General features: G+C 40.7%; 2 protein-coding genes across 8 annotated transcripts in view; both read left to right on the top strand.

Annotated features, from left to right (window-relative positions):
• LOC119498348 (rho GTPase-activating protein 29-like) overlaps nucleotides 1–23,459 on the top strand; it is a 38,994-nt gene extending 15,535 nt beyond the window's left edge. The window contains exons 3-22 of one of the 5 annotated variants that reach the window (XM_037787146.1): nucleotides 383–526; nucleotides 4,848–4,944; nucleotides 5,206–5,278; nucleotides 5,529–5,589; nucleotides 6,201–6,350; nucleotides 8,861–8,925; nucleotides 9,063–9,173; nucleotides 9,768–9,848; nucleotides 10,638–10,805; nucleotides 10,990–11,127; nucleotides 12,500–12,687; nucleotides 14,158–14,327; nucleotides 15,542–15,676; nucleotides 16,252–16,350; nucleotides 17,592–17,755; nucleotides 18,302–18,490; nucleotides 18,657–18,794; nucleotides 18,896–19,119; nucleotides 20,601–20,901; nucleotides 21,523–23,459. In XM_037787146.1, the coding sequence (XP_037643074.1) occupies nucleotides 383–526; nucleotides 4,848–4,944; nucleotides 5,206–5,278; nucleotides 5,529–5,589; nucleotides 6,201–6,350; nucleotides 8,861–8,925; nucleotides 9,063–9,173; nucleotides 9,768–9,848; nucleotides 10,638–10,805; nucleotides 10,990–11,127; nucleotides 12,500–12,687; nucleotides 14,158–14,327; nucleotides 15,542–15,676; nucleotides 16,252–16,350; nucleotides 17,592–17,755; nucleotides 18,302–18,490; nucleotides 18,657–18,794; nucleotides 18,896–19,119; nucleotides 20,601–20,901; nucleotides 21,523–22,695 (3,869 nt within the window). In that variant the 3' untranslated portion in view covers nucleotides 22,696–23,459. Of the gene's footprint in view, nucleotides 1–382; nucleotides 527–3,714; nucleotides 4,023–4,118; nucleotides 4,433–4,847; nucleotides 4,945–5,205; nucleotides 5,279–5,528; nucleotides 5,590–6,200; nucleotides 6,351–8,860; nucleotides 8,926–9,062; nucleotides 9,174–9,767; nucleotides 9,849–10,637; nucleotides 10,806–10,989; nucleotides 11,128–12,499; nucleotides 12,688–14,157; nucleotides 14,328–15,541; nucleotides 15,677–16,251; nucleotides 16,351–17,591; nucleotides 17,756–18,301; nucleotides 18,491–18,656; nucleotides 18,795–18,895; nucleotides 19,120–20,600; nucleotides 20,902–21,522 lie in introns of those variants that run through there. The other 4 variants (XM_037787147.1, XM_037787150.1, XM_037787149.1 and 1 more) reach the window with 4 other exon arrangements.
• A 642-nt stretch (nucleotides 23,460–24,101) lies between these two features.
• The window catches only part of LOC119498347 (retinal-specific phospholipid-transporting ATPase ABCA4-like), a 54,238-nt gene continuing 52,296 nt past the window's right edge, over nucleotides 24,102–26,043 (top strand). The window contains exon 1 of one of the 3 annotated variants that reach the window (XM_037787144.1): nucleotides 24,102–24,879. The gene's annotated coding sequence lies outside the window, so the exon portion shown is untranslated. The remainder of the gene's footprint in view (nucleotides 24,880–26,043) is intronic. The other 2 variants (XM_037787145.1, XM_037787143.1) reach the window with 2 other exon arrangements.

Raw genomic sequence — 26,043 nt, forward strand, 5'->3', positions numbered from 1 at the left:
GTTCAGTTTTAGAGCTAGAGTGAAGGTAACTAAAAAACCTAAAGAGTCCATTGGTAACAACCATGTCATGTTAGCTTGACATGCTCCAAAGTTAGGTTAAATTTTGGCAAGAAAAAACTGGCATGGCAATTTTCACAGGGGTGAACAACTTGACACAGTGCTGAGCTGCATCTCAAATTAATCTCCAGGTTCCCAGCTGTCAGATGATGTACACCACTCCTATGTGACATCTACTGTTGACCCCCTTTCCCCCCTAAAAAAGACAAAAAATGGGTCTATTGTGGGTCTCAGAGGGTTAAGTTTTTATTAGTCTTGTCAAGGTCTTGATACTTACATGACTTAACCTGGCTGACTGACTTGTGCATTCTCTTTTTTTTTCCAGAGAATCTGGAAGGTCTTCAGGGGATGGTGCAGGAACGTTTGGCAGAGTTACTCCGCGTCCTCAAGGCCGTCATCAGCAAACACCAGACCCTCAACTCAGCGGACATCCTGGGAGCAGCTGGCACGGTCATTGCCAAGGTCAAAGGTCAGTAATTACTCACCAGCATGCATGGACGCACACAGACAGACACATACAGGTAAAAAGGTGCTCAAATATCTTAGCGTGAAATCTCATAGTTGCATTACTGGGCCTATGTCAGTCTTGCAGACTAGTGTGGGAAATGCCCTGCAGTAATATTTTATTGGTCTGTTCTTGGTTAGTGTTGGCTTGGAGATTTGTTTCTGAAAGTTCACAGTATGAGAAGTTATTACTCCTGCAGCAACAGATCCATTTCCTGTCTTCTGAACGAATACAAACAAAAGGAATCTCAACTCACGAGTTCAGTCTGCTAGAAACTTGATTCATTGCAAGGGTATTTATTCACTAGACTTGCACACAAGAATCTCCACAGCCATGTAGTCCCCTACATGACTGTAATTTGCATTCCATATTTCAGTGACCGCGGAGGCCCCATTGGCGGGCTGCTTGTCGGTCAAACACATCTTCGTGTCTTCATTCTTTTCCCCATTTCGTGACGTGTGTGTTTGTCTCAGCTCACCTGCCCTATCTCAATATCTGAGTTGTGACCTACTTCTTAAAAATGCATGTCTGCATCTGTAGTCCATTGAGTAGTGCTTTCACAATGTTTAGAATGCAAAAAGGAAACAAAAGAGATCCAGTGTTGGATCAGTCAAAGGAATTATTGGCATGATTGAGAGTAACTTTAATTACAGGACAGACGGTGACGGGATGGAAAGATGACACCATGGCATCGAGCATATTCTTTGAATAACTGAAGGTTTCTATCATTTATACAGATTTATATGACTTCTATTAAGCCTGGTAAAACACCTATGATAAACTGAATGGGTTTCCTAAAATTCCCAAAATGTTCTTAAAGGTACAGTGTGTAGGATGTGGTGGAATCTAGTGTCTTGGTTGCCGATTGCAGCTAACTGAGTACCCCGCCGCTCACTCCTCCCTTTCCAGGACTGCGGTAACGTGAGCCGCTGAGTGCAAAACCGTGATAACACCGTTCACCTCGCTCAGAGGCCATCCTTACCATAATAGCACTACTTTAGGAGCAACGGAAGTCAAACGGCGACTGGCGGTACCACGGTTTGCACTCACAAGCGTGTCAGAGAACTACGGTGGCCTTCAGGTAACGTAAAAACACAAAAGGCTCTCTTTAGAGCCGGTGTTTGGTTTGTCCATTCTGGGCTACTGTAGAAACATGGCGGACTCTGTGAAGAGGACCAGCTCCCTATGTAGATATGAAGGGCTCATTCTAAGCAAACGGAAACACAACAATTCTTAGTTTCAGGTGATTATACACTAATGAAAACATAGTTATGAATATTTTATTCCATTTCTGCTAATAGATCCCCCGAAATGTCACACACTGTTCCTTTAAGTACTAAAAAAATTAAATTTTGATTACTATCAAAATTTAATTTTTAAATAGTGATGCAGCAATCCAATACACTGAATCATTATCTGCACTCATACTGAACTTATTAAGCAGATTGGTATCTGCCAAGATGTGAGTGATCCAGAGTAAATACAGTTCCTTTGTCAATGTCATTAGAAAATTCAGTTTTATTCTCTATCCGTTAGATTCATTCAGTTACAGCCGGCATATCATTGTGGCACAGTAATCCCTGATCTCATGTTAACTCACATAAATTTGATTACTATGAGTTCTGTGCGGTGAGGCATACAGATCTTACTTGTTTGAGAAAAAGAAAGCATTTGTATTGGATCGGTACTCAGTTTGAGCAGATTGAAAAAGTTGGATTGGTTCATCCGTAAATACAAAAATACTATCGCTCAATCAAGGTTTTTCCAAAATATGTGGGTATAGTGGCTTTATCACTTTCAGGAAAGAATATTACCATTATATTATGCTAGAATTGCACAAAAATATCCATAAATACCCTAACACCGATGAAATGATGGTGCTATTGTACATTATGGCAGTGCAGTGTGCCATTGTTCCTATTTTATAAGGAAAGCCCTTCCATTTAATCCTGCAGTAAATACAATAGTTCCATAACTAGTTGAAGAGTGGACACTTGGAAAGTTGCCTGTCCACAAGGGGGTGCCTCACATCAACACACACCATGCCTGGACTGTCCCTAATGGCCGGCAGGTAACACAATATTGACACAGACAGCGAGCCAGAGGAGGACTGAAAAGGAGAGGCTGAAAGAGGAATGAATCAGGGAGACATCAGAGATGAGGACTCAAAGGTCTGGATGATAACAGGCCTCGTGCGTCTCGGTGTCTTCAGAGTGTGTCGTCTCCTCACTCATGTTGTTCTTTGATGGCTCATGACACCTGGGGCATTTGGACAGCTGCCAGAATATACTGGAAAGAAATCCTCCTCCCTCCCTCTCCAAACACATGGTTGTCTAACCAGTTTGAAATGTCATTTATGTGTAGATGTTAAACTGTTCTCCTAATTATTGTTTTTTTATTTTCACTCAACACTCTTTTTAATTAACCAGTTAATGTAAAAAACATGTTCAGCTGTATGATACAAAGAGTTTCATGCTAGACATAGATTGTTGTCTTGCCCAGACATCCTCTCTGTTTGTGACACCAAAGATATGATCTTTTCTCTAGACTGTCATTGAGGTTCAAAACCAGACCCAGACAGGGTTTATTTTCCTGGTCACATTTTATGATGTGTTTTCATTTTCCCCTCCTCCTACCGAAGAACTGCAGGGCACTGCAATAAACGTGTCAACTTCCTCAACTTATTGAAATTCTTTCCCTGCTCGCTGTCCCCCTTTGTCTAGGGAAAATGCTTGAAGCTGATGGAGTGTATTTGTTTACTGTAATCAGTCTTATATGTCAAAGGCATTTTTCTGTCCCTATGCAGATAAACCTATTGTAGATTTATGTAATTAATCTAAGACAAGCACGTTGTTCAGTCATAACGGATACTCTTTTCTGTTCTCATCTATTATATTTAGTATTTTTTTAATGGCCTATCACAGAGAAATTAAGTTATGTCAAGCCAGAATCATCAGAAAGTTATCAGACATTTTTCAGGGGCTAATAGTCCCAGTTACGGCTCAAGCGTGAGAAAACAATGGCCTCTGTACTTGAATGATGCAGTTTCCATATTTCAATCGTGACAAGGGGGGGCAGAGCTCTGGAATCATTGTTATGAGACCCACAGGATGTCCTGAGGAAGAAGTCAGCGCAGAGTTGTACGCTAGCATTCAGGGCCAGGGAGGTGCACGGCAGGGAAGCTTGCACCTCGGCGTCTCCTCTCTTTCGGTGTCTTCGAGAGTCTCCCTGGATCGTGGGGTTACCTCCCTTATCCCAGGATGCCATGACCCTTCTATGCGTCGTCGTAGGTTGGAAATTTACAATTACCCAGCCACCACTGACACGGATCGAATTTGCTCTCATGAAGAGAAAATGGAAGCACAAAAGCTAGAAAGCAGCCTGAAAACTGGAACTGATTAGAGCTTTTTATTTCTGGTCCCAGCTACTAGACGACGATGTCAGGTGACAGAGGTAAAAGGTAAGTGTTTTCACAGTTATGTGAAGTGTTACATGTCGCAGAACTCAAGCTGTGTGAGTGTTTCCTGTCGCGGGCAGACAGGAAGTACTCGGTCGGATTTCACCGTGTCTTTGGGTCCTCTGATTGCTCTCTGCAAATGTCTTCTTGCTGAGTTTAACTCCTCTGACAGGAAAAGCTCTGTGCACGCATTCTCAAAGATTTGTCAGGCTTCTAAAATAGTTGGACGTCTTGCTGTCAATAGATCTCAAAGTAAAGAATGTGTACTGTGCATGATCAACATGGAAGATGGCCCATGGGATTATAACACACTGGAACAAAGGAAGGGAAATTTGGGATTGTTTCTGAATATTCCTTGAATCACCATCCTTGAAGATCCTTGAAGCTCTTCGGAAGAAGACATTTCTGATTTGGTGGGAAGACATGGACTGTACAAGTCATTTTCCTAAAACTACTTCTGCTCTAACCGATGGGGTTTTTAAGCTGTTTTCATCGTGTTGTCTTTAAAACTCTTGAACCTGTGTAACTGCAGAGGGGGTTTAACTTTTTGTCTGTCATTGAGGGGGATGTCAACACTTACTTGAAACAACTTTAGCCATTTATAGAGGCGATACACATGATACACAATGAAAAGAAATGCATTTAACACATTGTTTTTTGTTTTGAATCTATTTTGATCTATTGTCCATGTGTTGTGTGTGTATTTTATTGGTGGCACCTCATCAGGCCTAGTTGTGTTAATACATTTGTTGAGTGATTGAGTATGCATAAGCTGGTTTGTTATTTAAGTTTGGCTAAAGTTCGTGTGTGTTTTGTCACCCTCCACAGGCGTTAACTTCAAGGAAGTGAACCAAGAAAACACAAAAGCTATATTTGGCGAGATACACACATCCATTGACACTCTGGCATTCACATTCGGCAATGTGTGAGTACAGTGTTTGTATAACTTTTCAACACCACCAGATTTTTATTACTGTTCTGTGTAAGAAAAAGCAGGGCTGACTTCAGCCAATCTTTAATCTTTCTGTGTTTTAAATTGTAGATCTGCTTTTTGTTTTTTAATCCGAGTAAACAACCACATACTTCCAAGTTTTGATTTCTATAAGCCCTTTATTACTGATTAGATTGCAATTTTGACCGCATTAGACTGTACTTTATTACATACGTCTACATATCTTCCCCTCAGAGTTTCTGACTTCCTTATGGGAGATGTGGACAGCGGCTCAGGGTTGGGGATCCCCCAGACCAGGAGAAGCAGGGTGAGAAACCATTTTTCTTTTCCCAGCATTCAGGCCAGCTATTTTCTTTTTAAAGCTTTGTTTTCAAACTTGACAGTTCTCAAAAGGGTGCATTTAAAGCAGCAATTTTACTACGCCTCCATTTAAAAAAGCCTCAAAGACTTGCTTTCTGTACTTAATTGGGGTGTTGAAAACCCAGCTGCTTCTGATGTCTGACTTTGATTGTATGTCTGCTGTTCCCTCCTTATAATCTAAAATGTCTTTTTCACAGTCTTTTGACAATCTCTCTGTGGATCCTGAGGGATATGTTTCTGAGAAAAGTGACCTTGTGGGTAAGTGTTATTCACATTCCGTCATTTACTTCTTAGCAATGTGTAAAATAAATTAATCCTGAAACATAATAGCTATTAATGGCTGCTTTACAACACATTTAATGGTTGCTTTGTAGCCCAGGGCTGCCCAGCGTGTCAGCTGGTGAGTGATCTGAGTGATTTAGGCTCTGGACTCTTGAATGCCTGAGGTAGACCCACCCTAAGCCTCTGCTTCCACCCCTGTTATTTCTGCTGCTTTTTTCATGCTAGCTGCTCGTTTTCCCCTCTCAGTCCACATATCTGACATTCCTTGCCTGTTTAGGAGTAGTTCCGTGTGGGATGGGAAACACATGGGGTTTGTGTTAAATCAGATGGCGGGTGGCTGGGAGAGGTGTGCATCACAGTGTAACCAATAAAAGAAAATAATGCTGTTGTATTATTTGAAAAGATGCCCGGCACTTTTTATATCCTCCCACACTGTCAACTTTGACCTGAACGTGTTTTTTCATGTACCTCCCACTCACGTCTGTTGGGATAGTCACATCAATCCAACGCTTTACAATTTAGTTGATACCATGTGTTTTTCGATTCACTTTGTTTTGATGTGTGTGTCTCCTCTGCTGACTCTCCAGGCCCAGAGGTGTCGTTGTCACGGGAAGAAGCAGTTGACTTGACCCTGCTGAAGAATGAGAGCGGGGTGGAGTCGGCTCTACTCTACGCCAAGGCCTGGTCCAAGTATATCAAAGACCTTCTTGCCTGGACGGAGAAACGACTGGCTATGGGTGAGACATTAACACTATTCACAGTGCACTGGCTTGGAAAACAGAGGGTTACTGCATTAGGACATTATACTAGATATTATGGGAACGGATGTGACGGTTGATATCTTCTGAAGTGGATTTTGTGGTAAAAATTCATAGAGCTGTCCTTGACCAAAGAAATTCTTAGTCGACTAACACACATACAATTTTGACAGCTAATCGATTAGTTGATTTAATCGATAGATCTGTAAAACTGAGTTTCTCCACAAAGAATCACACAAAAGTACCAATTTAAATCGTGTGTTTAGCAGAGATGTGCTCATAACTTTCTTAGAAATAAACCATTAAAGCAGCAGTAGGTAGAATTGCATGAGAGGTAATCTGGAAAAAATCATGTGCCTCTGTGTCCTCCGTACTCCTAACGGCATCTGCAAGATTTCACAGATAGTAGGAAAACAATCAATCAGAGCTGAACTGGAGCCTGCCGTCTCTGAAGAGCTGTCAATCACTCGTGAACTCCGATCAAACTAGCTGATCAAATATGAATCAATATTCTATTACTGTAATGCCTATTTCTCACCTCAAATGTTTTCAGAAACATCTTGTAGTGTACTGTTCAGCTGTAACAAGAGAAGGTTTGTGACCCAGCAGCCATGTTGAGATATGTTGAGGAAATACCAAGCACCGCCCACCAGCCGGAGCAAACTTTCTAATTTTATAGCTGTTGAATGAACAGCAACTACGAACGCTCTCTCTCTGAAATGACCTATGATCGGCCGAAGTCTCCCATCACGGGCTAGATTTTCTAAAGCCTGAAAACAGAGCCATGAGGAGGTGCAGAAGTCTAGTTTTCTCTCAGAACACTCGAATTACAATATGCTGAAATGTTATTATGGAATTTTTGCCCAATGATACCAAAAATATTCTGCCTACTGAAGCTTTAAGCATGAAAAAAACATAAAAAATTATAAATGGACTAAGAGGGGGCAGCCCTAGAAGTTCACCCCATCTTGTGTTGCAGTGCCGTTTAAAAAAGACAAAGAGAGTTATCTGTAAATTGTATCTGACCCAGTAGGACTGAAGCAACGTTCTGCAAATAGACCCCAGAGTCATTATAAGCCTTTTGACTGTTAATTGAGGTTATAGAGGTCAGATGTGGCAGAACAGTTTGTGGACACTTTACTGCCTTTTAGTCATGGCAACTCAGCTCAGTCAGTCAGGAATAAGAGCTCCACTCCTTTATACCTAAAGGCAAACTTCATCAAAATGCAGAGACAGTGTTTTCCTACACATCATGTAGCTGCTATATTCAGGAAGTAATTACAGAAAATTGATCGGCCTTGGCAAGACATCTGAGATTTCAAAATCAGTCTCTAACATGCTTTGCTTCACTATGCTTATTCACAATATCATAGAGTCCATGTATGCTTATGCTTCAGCTGACTGTATTGACAAGCAAACTATTTAGCATAACATGCCTGTAGGGCTACAACTGAATTGGGATCCCATATGTCCTGCTGATATGTATTTATTCAGAATCTGTATTTATTTTACAGTCCAAGCAGAAACCATTTGCCTGTTTGCCTTACTGTTTGTTTCATCTATAATTACATCCACTTAGTCCTCTTCATTTTGTTCATCTTAAGATACATGCAGTATACTGTGATGTGTAATGTAATAACTAGGGCTGTCAAAATTAACGCGATAACGCATTAACGCAAATTTGTTTTAACGCCACTAATACAACTAGAGTGAACATACTGGTATCATATGAAACTAGAAAACCTAAGGAATCCATTGGTACCAACCAGGTCATACTAGCTGGTCATGAAGGAGGTTAAATAACATGCATAAATAAATGGCATGGCCATTTTCAAAGGGGTATCTTGACCTGAAAATGGGTTCTATGGGTACCCACGAGTCTCCCCTTTACAGACATGCCCGCTTTATGATAATCACATGCAGTTTGGGGCAAGTCATAGTCAAATCAGCACACTGACACACTGACAGCTGTTGTTGCCTGTTGGGCTTGAGTTTTCCATGTTATGATTTGAGCATATTTTTTATGCTAAATGCAGTACCTGTGAGGGTTTCTGGACAATATTTGTCATTGTTTTGTGTTGTTAATTGATTTCCAATAATACATATATATATATATTTGCATAAAGCAGCATATTTGTCCACTCCCATGTTGATAAGAGTATTAAATACTTACTTAAATTAAATACTACAAATGTCCCTTTTAAGGTACATTTTGAACATAAAAAAAATGTGTGATTAATTTGCGATGAATTGCGATTAATCATGGACAATCATGCGATTAATCACGATTAAATATTTTAATCGATTGACAGCCCTAGTAAAAACCAGAATGAGTTTCCTGAAGCTCATAAGTGTGAAATCGATGTTTGTTCTGGACCAGCATTATGCAGCGAGATTAAATACACTTCACATTCTTTTATTCAGACAATATACCTAATCTTTAGTTGACAGACATGTATAATTCCTTATTGTTACCATTTTTCTTTCAGATATTGAGTATTCCAAAAGCTACGCCAAAATGGCTGAGTCTGCTAAGACACTGGCCAGTCAACAGGTAACAGAAGAGCCTTTTTATATGGATATTTATTTATGTGTAATTAGTATAGAATAGTTACCTCATGTCTTTATTAAAATAAAATATCTTATGAAATAGTTTTTCCGATGTTGATTTCTTTATTTCATTTGTCCAAGGACTACATGCCATTCAGTGATATCTACGTTTCCACATTCAAGAACGACATTGAATACAAACAGCTGCTCATGCAAACTGCAATGGCTCTTCAGACCAATAAATTCATACAGGTAAGAGTGATACGAAAAAGTAGACTGTAGCTCACATAGAGCACTTGAGTTTGCTGCCTTATCTACCTCAAACCTTCTGTTGTTGGATTCATTTCAGCATTACACAGGCAATGATGGAGCAGAAGCATGATTTGCACATAAAGAGTGCACAAAAATAAAAGACCTGTAGTGAAATACACTGAATAAAGATAGCATGACTGTGCCTCTTGTGCAAAATGTAGCACTCTAAGTACAAGGCACACTTTTTAACGCGACGAAGACACATTCAAGTAATTTTGTTTATCTTTATTTGTCTTTCTTGTCATCGCACTATTCTCAGGCCCTTTTTGGGTCTTGATATTTCCAGTAAGAGATCTTGCACACAGCTAAGACTTCTAGCCCTTAAAGTCAGGAAGTCTTACTGTAATCCTCTAGTCAACTGTAATATTCTGTAACAGTACTTGCTGATCAGGAAACAAGCATCTCTGATACAGTGAACATCCTTATGTCTTATCTTTAGGGTAAAGGTTGTGAGAATATTCCTATTCCGAAAAAGGCCTTTTGGAAATGTGTACATCAGTGTAATTGTTGGCCCGTTTCCATCTTTTTTTTCAGCCTCTTCTGGCCCGTAAAAATGAACTTGACAAGTTGAGGAAAGACATCAAGGAACAGTGGCAGAGGGAGCAAAAGAAAATGGTTTGTAATGAGTCCCTGTTTCGATGCATACTATTAGATAGTATTTAGCTCGATATCAATGTGACCCATCTTCTTCTTTGCATTACAGACAAGCAGCATTCCACAGTAAATGTTTAAATGTTGTCAGCCTGCCAGGAGATTGTGAGATATGTAAATGTCAGTATAGCTAAATAGCATGGAGTTCTGCAAAAGCACAAAATAGATTTTTTTTTTTTTTATTAGAAACTGTTTATTGACATTTTCAATACAAGTGGTACAATATGAATAGAAACAATACAAGAAGTAGACAAGAAATGAGAATGTCATGAATTATATAATCACAAATTAAAATAAATAAAATAATAATAGATCCTACCAACAACAAAATAAAAGGAAAGATGCATAAGGTCACACTGGCCGTAGTCATACATCCAAACACATCAAACAATCAGGTTTATCACAGATGGTCCAACATCTGAGAGGGGTTAATCTTATGGCTTTTATTATTGACCATTCACAAAGTCCAGGTATTTTCAGCTCAAAATAAATTTTAAGTTTGTATCATCAGTGATGTATAAGAATGTGCTTTTGAGATGGTAATAAGACATAAGATTTTTTTATTGCTCTTTAGGCAGTATTTGTTTCATTCACTGTGTGTTCCTGGCTGTTCACAAATGATACTGTGTCATTTCACATGCAAGGTTAATCAACCACAAAGGCGTACCTGATTATATTCATGGTAACCGTTGCACACCTCTGTCACATTTTAATCACATGGGATTGTGTGGTTGATCTGTGTGGTTTTGGCAGCAAGAGGCAGATGCAACCTTGCGTAAAGCACGAGTGCTGAAGGCCCAGCGGAGAGAGGAGTACCAGAAAGCCCACTCATCCACCAACCGCTCCCAGGAGGAGCAGTCTAATGCTGGTAACAAACAGCTGGAGAAGAAGAGGAAGCTGGAGGAGGAGGCTCTGCAGAAGGTACGCAGTGGAGGAGATAGGGGGAAGATCACCTTATAGGTGGGGTTTACCACACCAGGACGATTTATATTAGTTGTCAAAATGTGTCTTTGCAGAAATGCATTCCTGCAAACTCATTTTACTCAGCTGTTTAACATTTCATTCACGTCCTCACACTATTCTCTGTTTTCATTGTTGTGGTCAGGCAGAGGAGGCCCAGGACCAGTACCAGAGCTGTATGGCTGACGCAGGCGTCAGGAGGATGGATCTTGCCAACGCCAAGAGCACCATCCTCACACAGATCCGAGAAATGGTCTTCCAGTGTGACCTCACACTCAAAGCAGTGAGTGAACAGTACATGATATTAGCCCTAAGCTAACACACCAGTGAACTGAGAGAGGAAACTGGATTGTCCAATTACATTTAGTTGTTTATTTGCGCTGTCAATCTATTAAAATATTTAATTGCGATTAATCGCATGATTGTCCATAGTTAATAGCAATTAATCGCCCATTTTTATCACTTCAAAATGTACCTTAACGGGAGATTTGTCAAGTATTTAATACTCTTATCAACATTGGAGTGGGCAAATATGCTTGCTTTATTCAAATGTATGTATACTGTATATTTATTACTTGAAATCAATCAACATCACAAAACAATGACAAATATTGTCCAGAAACCCTCACAGGTACTGCATTTAGCATAAAATATATGCTCAAATCATAACATGACAAACTGCAGCCCAACAGGCAACAACAGCTGTCAGTATGTCAGTGTGCTGACTTGACTATGACTTGCCCAAAACTGCATGTGATTATCATAAAGTAGGCATGTCTGTATTTACCCTCCTTCATGACAAGCTAGTATGACATAGTTGGTACCAATGGATTCCTTAGGTTTTCTAGTTTCACATGATGCCAACCCACTACAACCTAGTAATCGCAAGTTGCATTATTATCACGTTAACTTGAATAACTTTGACAGCCCTAATTGTTATATAAATTTCTTATAGATACTATGCATGGTAAATCAAATTGTAAACAAATTAGTTGCCCCACAACCAAAAATTGAAACACAAGACGAAAAGATATTTTAATACAAGGACCTAACAACAGCAACACTAAATCTATGTTAATATGCTGCTACTAGTAGGTAAATGTTTATGTTTTACCTCTGTCGAGCTTTGTTGTCCTTGTTTTAAGCTGTTTGTCTATTTCTTTGTAAATGGTTTGTTAATGATATAAAGCAGCCACACATTTTTTTTGTAACTCAAAGTCTTCATAATTAATTTGAATATACATAAAATGTATATGATCAAAAATGACTGATGTTGGGCCAGAAGCCTAATGTCCTACTTGTACTATGTGCTGTGCTTCTTGTGTTAGGCCACTTTCGGGCTAAAAATATTTTTTAAATTGCATGAATTTGTAGGATTGTTTAGAAGGTCAAGTTAAAAAAATCTATTTTTAAGATTGGAGTGGTTTATCAAATTGTGAAAGTTTACAGGAAAACTTGGTTGTTTATATTCAATAGAAAGAAAAGAAACTGCAGTACATGCCTGCCTCCGTTTCTGTTTTTGGATATGTTTATCTATTTACAATCACTTGAGTACTCATTTGCCTATTATCTAATTCATTCAGCCAGTATGTCATTCACTCACTCACTCACTCACTCACTCATTCAACTTTACTAAATGATCTTTCTCTCTTCAGGTGACAGTGAACTGGTTTCAGATGCAGCAGGCACAGACTGTGTCGCTCCCCGCCCACCACCAGGCCCTGAGCGAGAGTGCCAAGTTATACGAACCGGGTGAATGCTACGCTGAGTTCGTCCGGAACCTGCCCAAAAATCTGCCTAAAGAGCGTGTGCACTTAGACTCCACCTCCTCTGACAATACCAGGTACCAAGGACTGTAGATGCACCAAAAGGTTCTGGAAATGGTCTCTGTATTTAAACTCAGCAACGATGTTGATGAAACTGCTTGGCTATGAATTAGAATGTTGGCTTAATTAAATTATGCAAAACAACTCCAAAGTCAGACTTAAACTCCACAGCTTTGTGAAAGTACTCTAAGCGATTAGCTTATGAAACCTGCTTGCTTCTCTCCTTTGTTATGGTTCATTGTAGTTTAAACACAGTCATCATCACAGGGCAGATTGTAGCACGCAAGAGCATAGTATGAAACAGTTTCAGGCCATAGTTTCAGGATTAAAGGTTGTTTTGAATCGAACTTCTGTTTTAACGAGTGTTTCAAAATATCTTCAAGTAAGTTCTTCTTTCAGCAAAGGTAAGAGTGAGTCAGAGTGAGAGGAAGCGAGAGAGAATCAAGGAGAGACAGAATGCGTGTTGAATTTGTTGCCCTTCCTCAGGAAATATCTGTGGCGCAGGCTGAATGCAGCAGGGGAGATTGTGAGCGTGAGAGTTTGGCTCCGAGTTAAAGCTGTCCCCAACTCTACTTAGGTTGTCAAAGCAGTATCCGAACCAGCTTCCCCCCCACATACACTCATTATCACTAAGAAAATAAGCAATGCTTCGCTTTCTTAGTACTAAGTTAATGGTAAGATTAATGACGTTGTTGTAGCTCTATTAGGTACAGTAAAGCGTAAATCACAAGTGTTGACATTGATTGAAAACCGCTTTGTGGCTTAGAATGTAAATTTAGAGCTTGGGACAAGTTTGAACTTCCATTATTGTGAAGCCACTCTAATGGGTTTGTTTCTGTGGTCTGCTGGCTGGGCTGTTTCAGTTTCTCTTCCTAATCCTCTCTTTCAGTCTTAGTTTAGCCTAAAGCAGAACTTGCATTTCTGAAAAATCTTTGAAGTTTCTCATAACAAAGAAAATGGGGCTTTTTTGACTTCATGATCTTTTATCAACATCTGTTAGAAACTTAGGAATTACTAAAAGGTCTCCAGAACAGCTGAGGTTAGCCTGACAGAAACGTATGCCCTAATACAAGGCACGTTTTCTCCAATGTTATATGATATCGTTTTTTTATTCAGTTTCAGTTTACTAACACTACATTTCACTGCTTATTTTCGTTTTAGTTTCAGTTTCAGTTTACTATAATAACCCTGGTGTGTTGTGAAGAGGTAATACAATGCATTAAAAGTACATGCTTGCTTATTCATAACACTCTTCTCCAAGTTTGGTGCTTGGAGTCTTGGTACTATAGTGGGTGTTAGCAAAACAGATAAAATACCAGAAAATTCACACCAAAAGTCTCAGTGCCTGAAGAAGTAATGGTTGAGTTACTGATCAACAATCTTGTAAATACCCACAGATGTACACTGTGTAATATAATAATACCGAGCTTTGGAACAATAGAAATCTTCAGCACATGTAACCTGAAATGCTGACTTTATTTCCCCAGGTTTGTGTTCAACAAAAGGTCAGTGGGCAGCACTCATTCCTCCCATGGCAACCTGTCGCAGGCGTCCATCACCTCCTGTGAAGTGCTGAGCGGAGACGAAGTGGACATTCCCCTACACCGACCTGCAAAGATCAGCGAGCGGAGGTCCAACAGCAGCACGGACATACCAGGTGCTCATTCAGTTATTAATTGTACTAATGCTGTGGTCCAGACAACTCGGAGGTCGGAATTTTCACAGTTGACATGTCCAACCTCCAACAAAGTGTGCAGACGCACAATGCCAAATGTAAACAAAAAACATTGCCGACTGTGATAAACTTTGGCGTGTGTACACACAATTGAACTCTCAGCAGTGCAACCTCCAAATTCCTCTCGCATTTTTAACGTTTTTCTGAAAAACCTTTGTGCAGAGAGAGATTGTTTACCGTAACCAGCTACCTAATCACATGGCAACATATCTTGACATCAATTAACATACAGAACATGTTTTACTATATGATAGTATGTATTATTTTAATTAAATACAGGCAAATATACTTTCGTTTACCATCTATAATGTGCACTTTGTAAATGTGTGACGTCAGACAACTGCTTCTTTGTGAAGTCGGCATTGATGGATTGCCCACAGTTTAAAAGTAGGAACTCTGACTTTGGGTCATGTCAAGAATTGCGAACTTTACAAAAACTCGAGACCCACTGCCCGACGACCTATCTTAACATTAACCACTTGAGGTCAATACCTTAACTATTCGAGTTCACTGCCGAACCTTAACCATCTTGCGATAGTTTCACAATTTGTGCTCTTTACCTTTTAGACACAACCTCTACTTTGAGTGGCGTTCCATTGTACTTTTTATAGTAGGAGGTCATACATTTTCGAGTTCAGAGTTGTCTGGAACATTGCATAATGTGAGCTCAAGGGATGATCACAAGCCAAACAAGGATGGCTTTTGTATTTACAAGTACTATGAATGCCAGCAGACTTTAGAGAAGATCCCATTTGATACCTACTTAGGTCATGCTTTTTCCCAACATGAATGTGTACAGTATTTTAGAAACTGGGTGATTCCCAAACCCAAAATAATTGTTGCTGAAGGTTGGACAGCTGAAGCTGGCAGGCGATCTGCAGACCTGCCTGTGTCTTTACATGAGCCTTTCAGGGACTTGTGTTCTGAGTCATGGAAATGTTCTCAGGACTATAATCAAAACAGTTGTGTGCTGCCTGCTCGTCATAAGTCTAGAATATCGGTGTGACCACTTGTCTCTGAAAATAACCCGAAACTGACGCCAAGAATATCAGTAAATGGGAAGCTGCCATTCAGCTCTATTTCTTTTGTTGTCATTCTGTTTGTGTGTGATGGCTGGTCTGTATGCTTTCTCGCAGCGCTGAGAGGCCAGGCCACGCTGAGAGCCTGGGCGTCCAGTAGTCAGGGGAGCCAGGGCGGGATGTGCAGCGACTCGGAGAGTGCGGGAGGCAGCAGCGAGTCGAGGTCCATGGACTCCCCCACCGCCAGTCCAGGTAAGAGGATTTTACATTCAACTTTTTGGGGAATTTCTTAAAGATCTTGAGGGTATTTGCACATGGAAATTATACAATGATACATAAGAGACAAAGAGAAGAAACATTTGAGCAGATGAGATCTAGAAATCCAATTGGAAAAAACACCCAAATCTTCTCATTTAAAAGATGATATTTAAGTGAGATGATAAAGACAGTGAGAAGATAAAAACAGAAAATAGAAAATAGCTTGAGTTCCATATCCAAATCACAACAAAGCTAAAGGATGATGAAGGCGCTCATGATGTATTTCTTCTTATTATATTTGTTTTGGTGTGACTTCCTCATTGTACACCAGACCGACGCACTACTCATCTCAGTCAGTGCACTTCCCTCTAAAGCTGAAACTACTTGCCTGTGCCAAGCCATGACTTATTCATCACTTAATGTACACATGAAGAGCACTATAGCTTATCTGTTCTGGGTACTGCACTGGGATATTGTCCTTGTGCCAATCTGTGGTGAAACTGTGCTTTTACAATTAGCCACTGAACATTGTTATGCAACAAATTCATGACTTTTATATATATGTGCAGGCGACTTCAAACGACGGCTGCCGAGGACCCCCTCCACTGGGACCATGTCTTCTGCTGATGACCTGGATGAGAGAGAACCACCCTCGCCCTCGGACAATGGTAAGGCGTGTGTGTGTCTTGTCTTTATGACTGCGTTTTACGTGTCCCCTTCTCCTCAAGCAGATGGATGCTAATGTATATACCAATTTTGGGTTTATATCTGCAGTAACACAGTCAGTCAGTGTGTCCATTTATGTGACAGCGAAGAGAAATAGTGAGAGACTACTGCACACCTCACATAGTGCTTTTTTTTATGGCCCTGACTCTGGTGGGTTTCGCTTACATGAAATGTTTTTACACTCGACAGAGCTGCACAGATTGGGGTCATGTTAGTTTTGGCGTATGGCCTCAGCTCACGCTTCCTGTATCTATGCGGAGCTCTCCCAGTCAGTGTATATGTTTATTTTCTCATTGAAAATTGAAGCAGTAAGCCAGCTCCTCTATTCAACTTAATTAAAAAATGTATCGTGAATTGATGTGTATTTGTTTGCATGATAAGAAAGCTCAATTAAGCATGAAATATAGGGCTGTGTATTGGCAAGAATCGGGCGATACGATTTGTATCATGATATAGGGGTAACGATTCAATACATTGCGATACTATAAGCAAGGCGATATATAACCCATAGAAGCCATTTTCGTTTACATATCTTGAGGTCAGAGGTCAAGGCACCCCTTTGAAAATGGCCATGTATTAGTCCTTCGGTTTTCTAGTTTCATATGATGCCAGTATCTTCACTCTAGCTTTAAAACTCACATGCAGTTTGGGGCAAGTCATAATCAAGTCAGCACACTGACACACTAACCGCTGTTGTTGCCGGTTGGGCTTGAGTTTGTCATGTTATGATTTGAGCATATTTTTTATGCTAAATGCAGTACCTGTGAGGGTTTCTGGACAATATTTGTCATTGTTTTGTGTTGTTAATTGATTTCCACTCATAAATATATACATACATTTGCATAAAGCAAGTATATTTGTCCACTCCCATGTTGATAAGAGTAATAAATACTTTTGAACAGATAAAAAATGTGTGATTAATTTGCGATTAATCGTGATTAAATATTCTAATCGATTGACAGCCCTTTTAATTTTATATGCCGTTATCCAAATTATCATGTCCTAATTTAATCTTTTCATTTGTGACTTTTTTCACACCATTTATGTAGTGCCGTGACATCAACAAAGACTTTTCTAATTGCCCTCACAGAGGTTCAGTTTGTTCTGCTTTGAACTAACAGGAACTCAGCAGCATGATGTCACCTGTCTAATAAGTTCCCTCATCAGTGGCTCTGATTTTCAGGTCTGGCAGAGATGGTGACAGAGACGGCCAGTTCTCCGGGACCCTTCCGAAACGCTCAGATGTCCAAAGCTGCTCAAACCCATAAGCTGAGGAAACTACGAGCCCCGTCGAAGTGCAGAGAGTGTGATAGTCTGGTGGTTTTCCATGGAGCTGAGTGTGAGGAGGTACAGTACACATACTCTTTCTTAGGGTAAACTTTTCAACCAGCTTTGTATCGCTACAATGCGGGTAGTATATGCAAATTAACAACCTTCAACCTCCCTCCGCGCTGACAGCACCCAGAGCTCCTCACTCATCCGCCGGCAAAAGTCCGCCGATCATTTGCACTCACCACCCACACTGCAACGATCCAAAGCTGGTTGAAAATCTGCAACGTTTTCCTTTAAGCTGTAGAGATGATAATGCTGTTGTGTGGTTATATACAGAATAGATTAGCAGGACATGAACTTTTTCATGATGCATTAGCTGATTTAACAGCCCATGTATCTCACACATTGCAACAATTGCTTACCGGAGTATGCATTAGAAATGATAAATGTAGCAGACACTGTGTTGCCAGTTGGCTGCCGACTTGTATTTCAAGTGAAAAATATGGTGCTAAGACCCAAAACAAGAAGAGACAAAAAAGATACTAAGTCAAGAATTTGTTTAAACTAAGTATTAATCAATCAGCTACTTCATATTTCTTCTTTTCTCCTCTTGGTTGCCAGTGCTCCTTGGCCTGCCATAAGAAGTGTCTAGAGACGCTTGCTATCCAGTGTGGTCATAAAAAGCTCCAAGGCAGACTACACCTGTTTGGCATCGACTTTGTACAAGCAGCAAAGAACAGCACAGATGGTATCCCTTTTATCATCAAGAAGTGCACGTCTGAGATTGAGAGTCGAGCCCTCAACATCAAGGTAAAGAGTGGAGTTTTTTCTTTAACTTTATCACTTGATATCTTGGATTGTAGCCTTTTCAAACCATACATGTTAGAGATATTTATTATCTTACCTGGAAGTGTCAAGATGATCTGTTATAGCAAAAATGTACCAATCCGTGTACCTGTTTATTTTTTCCTCACAGGGGATTTATCGTGTGAATGGTGCCAAATCACGCGTCGAGAAGCTTTGTCAGGCGTTTGAAAACGGGAAGGACTTGGTTGAGCTGTCTGACCTCTCACCTCACGACATCAGCAATGTCCTCAAACTCTACCTGAGACAGGTGAGCCTTTAAATTCTTACTGAACACAACAAAACAGATGTTCGCAGCAATTTCCACTGCTAAGAACACAAAACACATCTCTGTTTCCCTTCTGTGTACAGTTACCAGAGCCATTGATCCAGTATCGATACTACAACGACATTATCGGTTTGTCCAAAGAGTGCCAGAGAGTGATTGTGGAGGAGGCTGATAAACCTCAGACAGGAGAGAAAGGGGGGCCAAGCGTCCAGCTCAACAGAGTCATTTTCAAGATCAAAGACCTTCTCCGCCAGCTGCCTACAGCCAACTACAGGACTCTGCGCTTCCTGATAGCACACCTTAACAGGTAAGAACACCCAGAGGTAGTCCATTGTAGGGATTTCTGTCTGTCGCTGTCTGCACAAATACACTGAGACACAAACTTCCTCTTAAGACTCAAAAGGGAAACAAATACTTCCCTATAGCACAGAGGAAGTAGCACAGAGTACATAAACTCAGCTTTTAATACTATGCAAATTGACACTCTTTTAGAACGACTTTTTAAGATGAATGTGAATGGTGGGCTCATTCACTGGATTAGAAGTTTTTTAACTGACCGCCCTCAGAGAGTTTTAATGAATGGGGTCCACTCAGACGAGCTTGTTCTAAATACTGGAGCACCACAAGGCTGCGTGTTGTCACCTCTGTTGTTTTCTATTTATACAAATGACGTGACTGTGCACAGCAGCAATATTAAGTTACTTAAATATGCTGATGACATGGCATTGGTTGGTCTTCTAACAGAAACAACACATGAGGAAGCTTACTGCAGCCAGGTCACCTTGCCACAGGACTGGTGTCAAACTAGTGATTTGGAAATTAATGTGGCGAAAACAAAGGACCTCGTAATACAAACAAAACCAGGGGGGACCAATGACATCACCCCTGTTGTTTTTAGCAACCAGCCTGTGAAAGTAGTGGAACATTTTAAGTACCTGGGCAGGATCATTGATCAAACTTTAAGTTTTATTGAAAACTCAGAGAGTATTTTTAAGAGAGCCAACCAGCGACTGTTTTTAATCAGGAAGCTGAGGAGCTTTGGTGTAAGTCAGCACATACTTGAGATGGCATACAGGGGCCTGGTCGAAAGCATTTAACAGTTTAGTATAACTGCTTGGTATGGCAACTTGAGTGGGAAGAACAAAAACAAGCTTTCCAAAATTGTTAAGATTGCATGGAAGGTGGTTGGCAAGCCCCAAAGGCAGCTCTGTGATATATTTGATAGAGCAGTACTCAGGAAGGCCAGACAGATATCTGTAGATGCTTCACACCCACTAAAGTCTGAGGTTGAGCTGCTCCCGTCTGGCCGTCGATTCGGCGCCACGAGGGCGTGGCTTTTATTCCCCATTCCATACAGGTACTGAATGCAAAATGACTGCACTAGGGAAGACCTAAAGTATTTTGAAATGTGTAACCTATCCCCACCTGCTGATGCTATTTCCTGCACATTTGCACAATTGTACGTCTGTTGTTGTATGTTTTGTAACAGTGCGGAGTGTTTTGCTGACTGTATAGTTTTAATGTTTTATTGTCCTGGTGATATGCTTGATATGCCATTTTTGTATTTATCTTGGTATGTACTAGAGAAACCAAAGACAAATTTCCACTAAGGTGGACAATAAAGTCAAAGTAAAGTAAAGTAAATCCGACACCAGCACCATTATTGGTCTGCAGAATGTCATTCTGTCACTCACTGTACTGTTCCATACAACCCAGATAAAACACTTGAACAATACCTGAAGTATGTCTTTTATACTTTAAACTCATCATCACTCTTTACTACCACAGAGTGACGGAGCAGGCAGAAGAGAACAAGATGACTGCGAGTAACCTGGGCATCATCTTTGGCCCCACACTGGTCAAGCCACGGCAGACAGACGCTGAGGTGTCCCTGTCCTCCCTGGTGGACTACCCCTACCAGGCCCTGATGGTGGAGCTGCTCGTGCGACACTTCCAAGCGGTATTTGACGCATCACTTCTGTCCGGCTCCGACATTTCAACGACTGGCCAGGCGTCTCCTAGACTCACCCCCCAAGAGAAGGTGCAGCGGCTCAGCAGACACTCCGCCTCCCTGATGGACATCAAAGAGGTGAGGGGGGGATTTAAGGGTGTCAGTAATACTGCTCTCATATCATATTGTGAGTATGAGCGGCCAAGTGGGAAGAAAACAATGTTTAAAAAAAGCTGCATGAAGCCACAAGGAGCCGAGGGAAGTCTGATAAATTACCTCAAGTGATGTCACTTGAGTCAGCGTCAGTTGGGGCTGAAGACTACAGATTTGAAAATGAAAAAAAAAATCTGGGGGAGTTGAGTTGGTCTTTAGCCCGCTCCTTATATCTGTTTGAGGCTACATTAGATGCTACACACCCAAATCTCCGACCGAACTGTTGGTGGTTGAGTAGCATTGTGGGTAATGTAGTCCAGTTTTGGACTAGGAAGAAGAATGTGTAGAATAAAAAAGACGATATCTATGGTTCTGCTGCATCCATTTAGATTTTTTTTTCCAAACTGTTCATCGTGAGTCTGACAGTGTTATAGGAGTGCAGGGCTAAATTGGTGGAGTACTCTTTTAAGAAATATGGACATAACTTTTATTGTTATGATATGTAATAATGGACATTTACATTATTAAAGCAAAGTTAACTTCTTTGAATACTGATTATTATGTGATTCATAGATTGTAATTTGATTGTTTATTATGTCCCTCCAGAGTGCCAAAGTGTATAAAAGATACTCATCAGTGATCCCATCCTCACACATCATGAACGAGGTTCAGGAGGTCCAGCCGGGAACAGACAGGACAGAGGTGGTCTCAGCCCTGGACAGACTCAACGGGATCCAGACATCCAATGAAGGAGAAGTCCAGAGGTCGACCTTAGTGTTTGGCCGTCCCAGCACCATCACCACCACCATCCCCTCCACCACCGCTGCGGCACCAAAGGTCCAGCTACGCGCCCAGCGAACCAGACATGTGTCTCGACCGATCAGCATGCCGCTGGAACGCCTGCCCAACCCCGCCCAGATCAGCGAGAGGAATTACCGCAACACTGCTGCTAAAGTTGATACGAGCTCTGCTGAGCGGGACCCCGTCTCTGAAACTATACAGGAGATACCGGAGCCAGAAAAGGCTCGCCAAAGTGGCTCATCAAGGGTCAGCACCTATTACATCACTCCTTTCATTGACACACAGACGATGCAGAGGAGAACGTGGGACAGGAAGTACAAGCACTATGACGTTACACCCAGGACTGCTATGATTATGGCCAACCTGCCATCTGCCAGCTCTGGAGTACAACCTGTAAAGGCAACGATGCCCGTCACTGTAACGGCTGCATCTGTGGGCACTGCCACAGGTAGTATGAGCGCCATATTCTCCAGCAACCCCTACACAGTGTCAGTGAAGCCTGGCTGGACTTCTAAAAGGGAAAATGACACAGATAGTGAGTCTAGCAGCTCACCAAACTTTCCTCTAACACTCAGGGCACCGAGAACTCTGCAGCCTCCTCCTGGAACTTTCTACAAGCCCCCTCTTTCCATTAACAGCAAAGCTAGGACGCTTCCAAACTGGAATACAACTGTTACCACCACAACCACCACCTCCACCACCACCACCGCCTCATCGCTCGACCCCTCCAACCCTGCCAATGTAGTCGCCCCGTCCCCTGCCCTTCCAAGCCCCCCACAGACACGGCTCCAGACACAGGACTCCACTGACAGCGCCATTGACCCCGGGGTCTCGACCTCCGAGACCCTTTCGCCCCCGCAGTCCCCACCCCCCAGCAGCCCTGACGACCTCAGCCCCAGTGAGTCTAAACCCGTCTACCAAAGACTGCGACCTCGGCGGCTGCAGGAGCTCGAACACAGAGAGGCCCATTTTGTCTGACGCCAAAAAAACATATTATATCTGTAAATATTAAATGTATCTGTGCCATAGTGTATACAGGGGAAAACATTTTTATATCATACAAGCTGAGAGTGGGAGAAAATGTAGGCCTGTGAAAATATACTGTACCAGGAAAGTGTTATAAGTACTAATATATTGTATTTTACATGTTCAAGTCAAAAATGTCAACCGTGGTTGGTCTCCCCAAGTATTCAAAACAAATACTAGCGTGATGCAAACATTGAATGTTTAGTGTCATGCTTTTAAATAACAAATACATCCATTTTTATGCCAACCACAAATTGACATCTGTCTGTAAAGATCTCTATCATTTTCCTTGTTTGAATTGAACCTTTTAAGTTCATGTACAATGTTTGATTTATGAAATTATATTTTATTGTAATCACACAATGCACTTAACGCAGGTTCAAATTCTAATGTTGCCTTTTAATGTTAAAATGTGCTAAATTTTGTATTTTTATTCCACAAAGAACGGATGGAAGTATTTTTAACATGAGGTTCTCAGTTTTAAAGAGTTCAACATTTTTACCTTATCAAAAATTTGTCCTTTGTTGCCTGTGATTGGTACATCTTTTTCTCAGTATGTAAACCATATGTATCTGTTTACGTTTTTTTTATATTCATTCATACATACTGCATGTTTTGTCGCAGTAATTTTGTCTCATCGCATTATTGTGACTATACAGAAGAAAAATGACGTGCAACAGTGCTTGCTGCAAATTAAACACGTAGTTTAACTGTTATTTCTGTTCCAATTGAGTTTTTTTCTATTATTTCTGTCCAGTGCCTCAGAGAACCAGGGTTATATTATAAGTATGTTCACTTGTGTCCCTTTTTAAATCGCAGCTTTTTTGTGTATTTCAAACATGCATGGAATCAGATTTGTGGCTGTATTTGTGCTGTATTGGACACATTGGAGAAAGAGACAGTGGAATGGTGTCAGATCTAGAGCTGCAACTACCAATCATTCATTTCTCAATTGATCAGTTATTTTTAGTTTATAAAATGACAAAAAAATAGTGAAATAATCCATTGCGATTTCCTAGAGCCTAAGGAGACATCTTCAAATGATGAATTTGCATAATATAAAACAGAGAAAAGCAGAAAATTCTCACATGTAAGTATCTGTAAACAGAGATTTTTTCTTGAAAAATTAGTTGCTACTAATCAACTAATCCTTTCACCTCTTTTCCAATGTTTGTTCAGCGCCTCAGAGAATCAGTGTTTTATCTAAAACTTTTTAGATTTTTTTTTCTGTAGCCATGTAGACATAAGTTTACTTTAATGTATTATTTATACTACCTGTGACATTGCATCCTATTGTATATTCCAACCATGAATCCAGTCAGATGTGTTGCTATAATTTGCTGTATTTGGACATTGTGTGGAGTAGTGTGACATGATATCCACCATGCTACCTTAGCCACCATGTTTGTGCAGGTTAAGCCTTGCTTTTTACCTCAGTTTTAGGGTAAGCTAGTTGTGTCTGTAGCGCTCACAGTTCACAGCCGGTTGAAGTGGGTTTAATGCCCAACTGTCAAGCCTTCAAATTCTCCAAACCTAATTACTCATGTCACCTGCTCTACATTGTCGAGCTGCTCAGAGGGTGTGAGTCAGACACGTATGTAACAAAAACGTCTTATATCCGGGTCTTGTATTTCTTCTTATGTAACTAAGTCAAAATTATTTTGTAGGTGTTTTAGCTGAAATGTTGTCTTGCAGAGTGACAACAACTATACAGGTACATTTTTTGCTCATGGATGACGATCATTTAGGCTCTTATTGTGATCAAACCTGTGACCCCTCTCCACCACAGGGCAGTCTTTTCTCTCCACCTGACTTCACCCCTTTTCTCTCCAGCAGATATACCCCTAAATCTCCCTCAAAATGGATGACTGTTGTCTTTTTCTCTGCCTGCCCATGTTGAGCTGGGAGATTAGAGCAATCAGATTAGGAGTGCTGCTGACCTGCAGGCAGAGGAGAGAGAGTGGGCAGCTAGGAGTCATACCGAGCTCTCCTATCTTGCTGTTTTCCACTACTTCAGCTGAACCTGTTTCTCTAGATGTCGTACGACTTTTATATCTTTCCATAAGAGGTAAGGAACAGCTTTGTTCTTTTGTTGACAAAATAGGATGTGCTGTAAGATGATGTACGAGCTGACAGGTGTGTGGTTGCTAATTACTGTTTTTCTAATGCCTACAGTCTGACATAATGTGGTGGTGTAATAACAGGTGGATGCTAAAATGGCTTCTTGTATCAGTTACTGAAACATTCAGCAGTTTTTTCGACGCACCAAAACATTTCTACACATTTCTCTGCCAATCTTGTGCAAGGAAGTCCTGTCATGTGTAATTACTGTTTGAGTAATAAGGTGATTTCAGAGAAGCATAATGATACCCTTCACTCTCCTATTTTAATCTAGTCTTTTGTCCTCTTGTTTTCCTAGACAAGTATTTATGTCCCTGAATCCTCAGTCTGCCAGTAATCTATTGGACATGTCACTGTGAACAAATTACTCTTCATGTCTGACATTCTCTGAGCTCATCTGCACACAACCTGTGTATGTGATTGGCATTTGAGTTGTTTTTGTGTCAGCATTCAGCTCCAAAAATGAATTTGTCTTTTGAAATAAGTCTGTATGATAGAGCAGGTACAAATTGCATTTATCAATCACATACCAGCTCATGTTTATATGCTGTTAATAACAATGTTGGACTTTACATTTGAATAATTTTGATAATGTTATGCCAACTTGTATTTGTCCTGTAGAGAAATCCCCTTCTTTTGCCAACACGCCTTCACAACAAATCTTAAAGCTGGTGGTGTTTTGCTCAGCAGGGTGTTTGTTTTCCAAGTGGTTTGAAAGGTGGTCTGTCCAAGGTTGTAGTGAAGACCACCCATTAATCCAATTCAATGCTAAGGCCAGGTACAGTCAAGTTTGAGTCAAGGTTGGGTCAAAACCAGCCAGAGAAAAATCAGAGCATTTCAAGACCGATAATAATATATGTGTCTTTCCTGATGGGGAAATAATAGTTTTAATGAGTTTAGCATAGAACGTAGGATTGATCTGTAGTAGTAGATATGTAGAAGTACTAGGGCTGTCCTAGACCAAAGAAATTCTTAGTCGACTAACACATATGATTTTGTCGACTGATCAATTAGTTGATTTAATCGACTTTTAATTTATTTTTAATCACACGAAAGCACCACCTTAAATCTTGTGTTTACCAGAGATGTGCTCATAAGTTTCTTGTAAATAAGTCATTCAGCATGAAAAAAAGCATAAAAAAATGACTAATCGACTAAAGAAATTAGTCTAATAAGGGG

The sequence above is a fragment of the Sebastes umbrosus genome, chromosome 12, assembly GCF_015220745.1.
Source record: "Sebastes umbrosus isolate fSebUmb1 chromosome 12, fSebUmb1.pri, whole genome shotgun sequence".
Lineage (NCBI taxonomy): Eukaryota > Metazoa > Chordata > Actinopteri > Perciformes > Sebastidae > Sebastes > Sebastes umbrosus.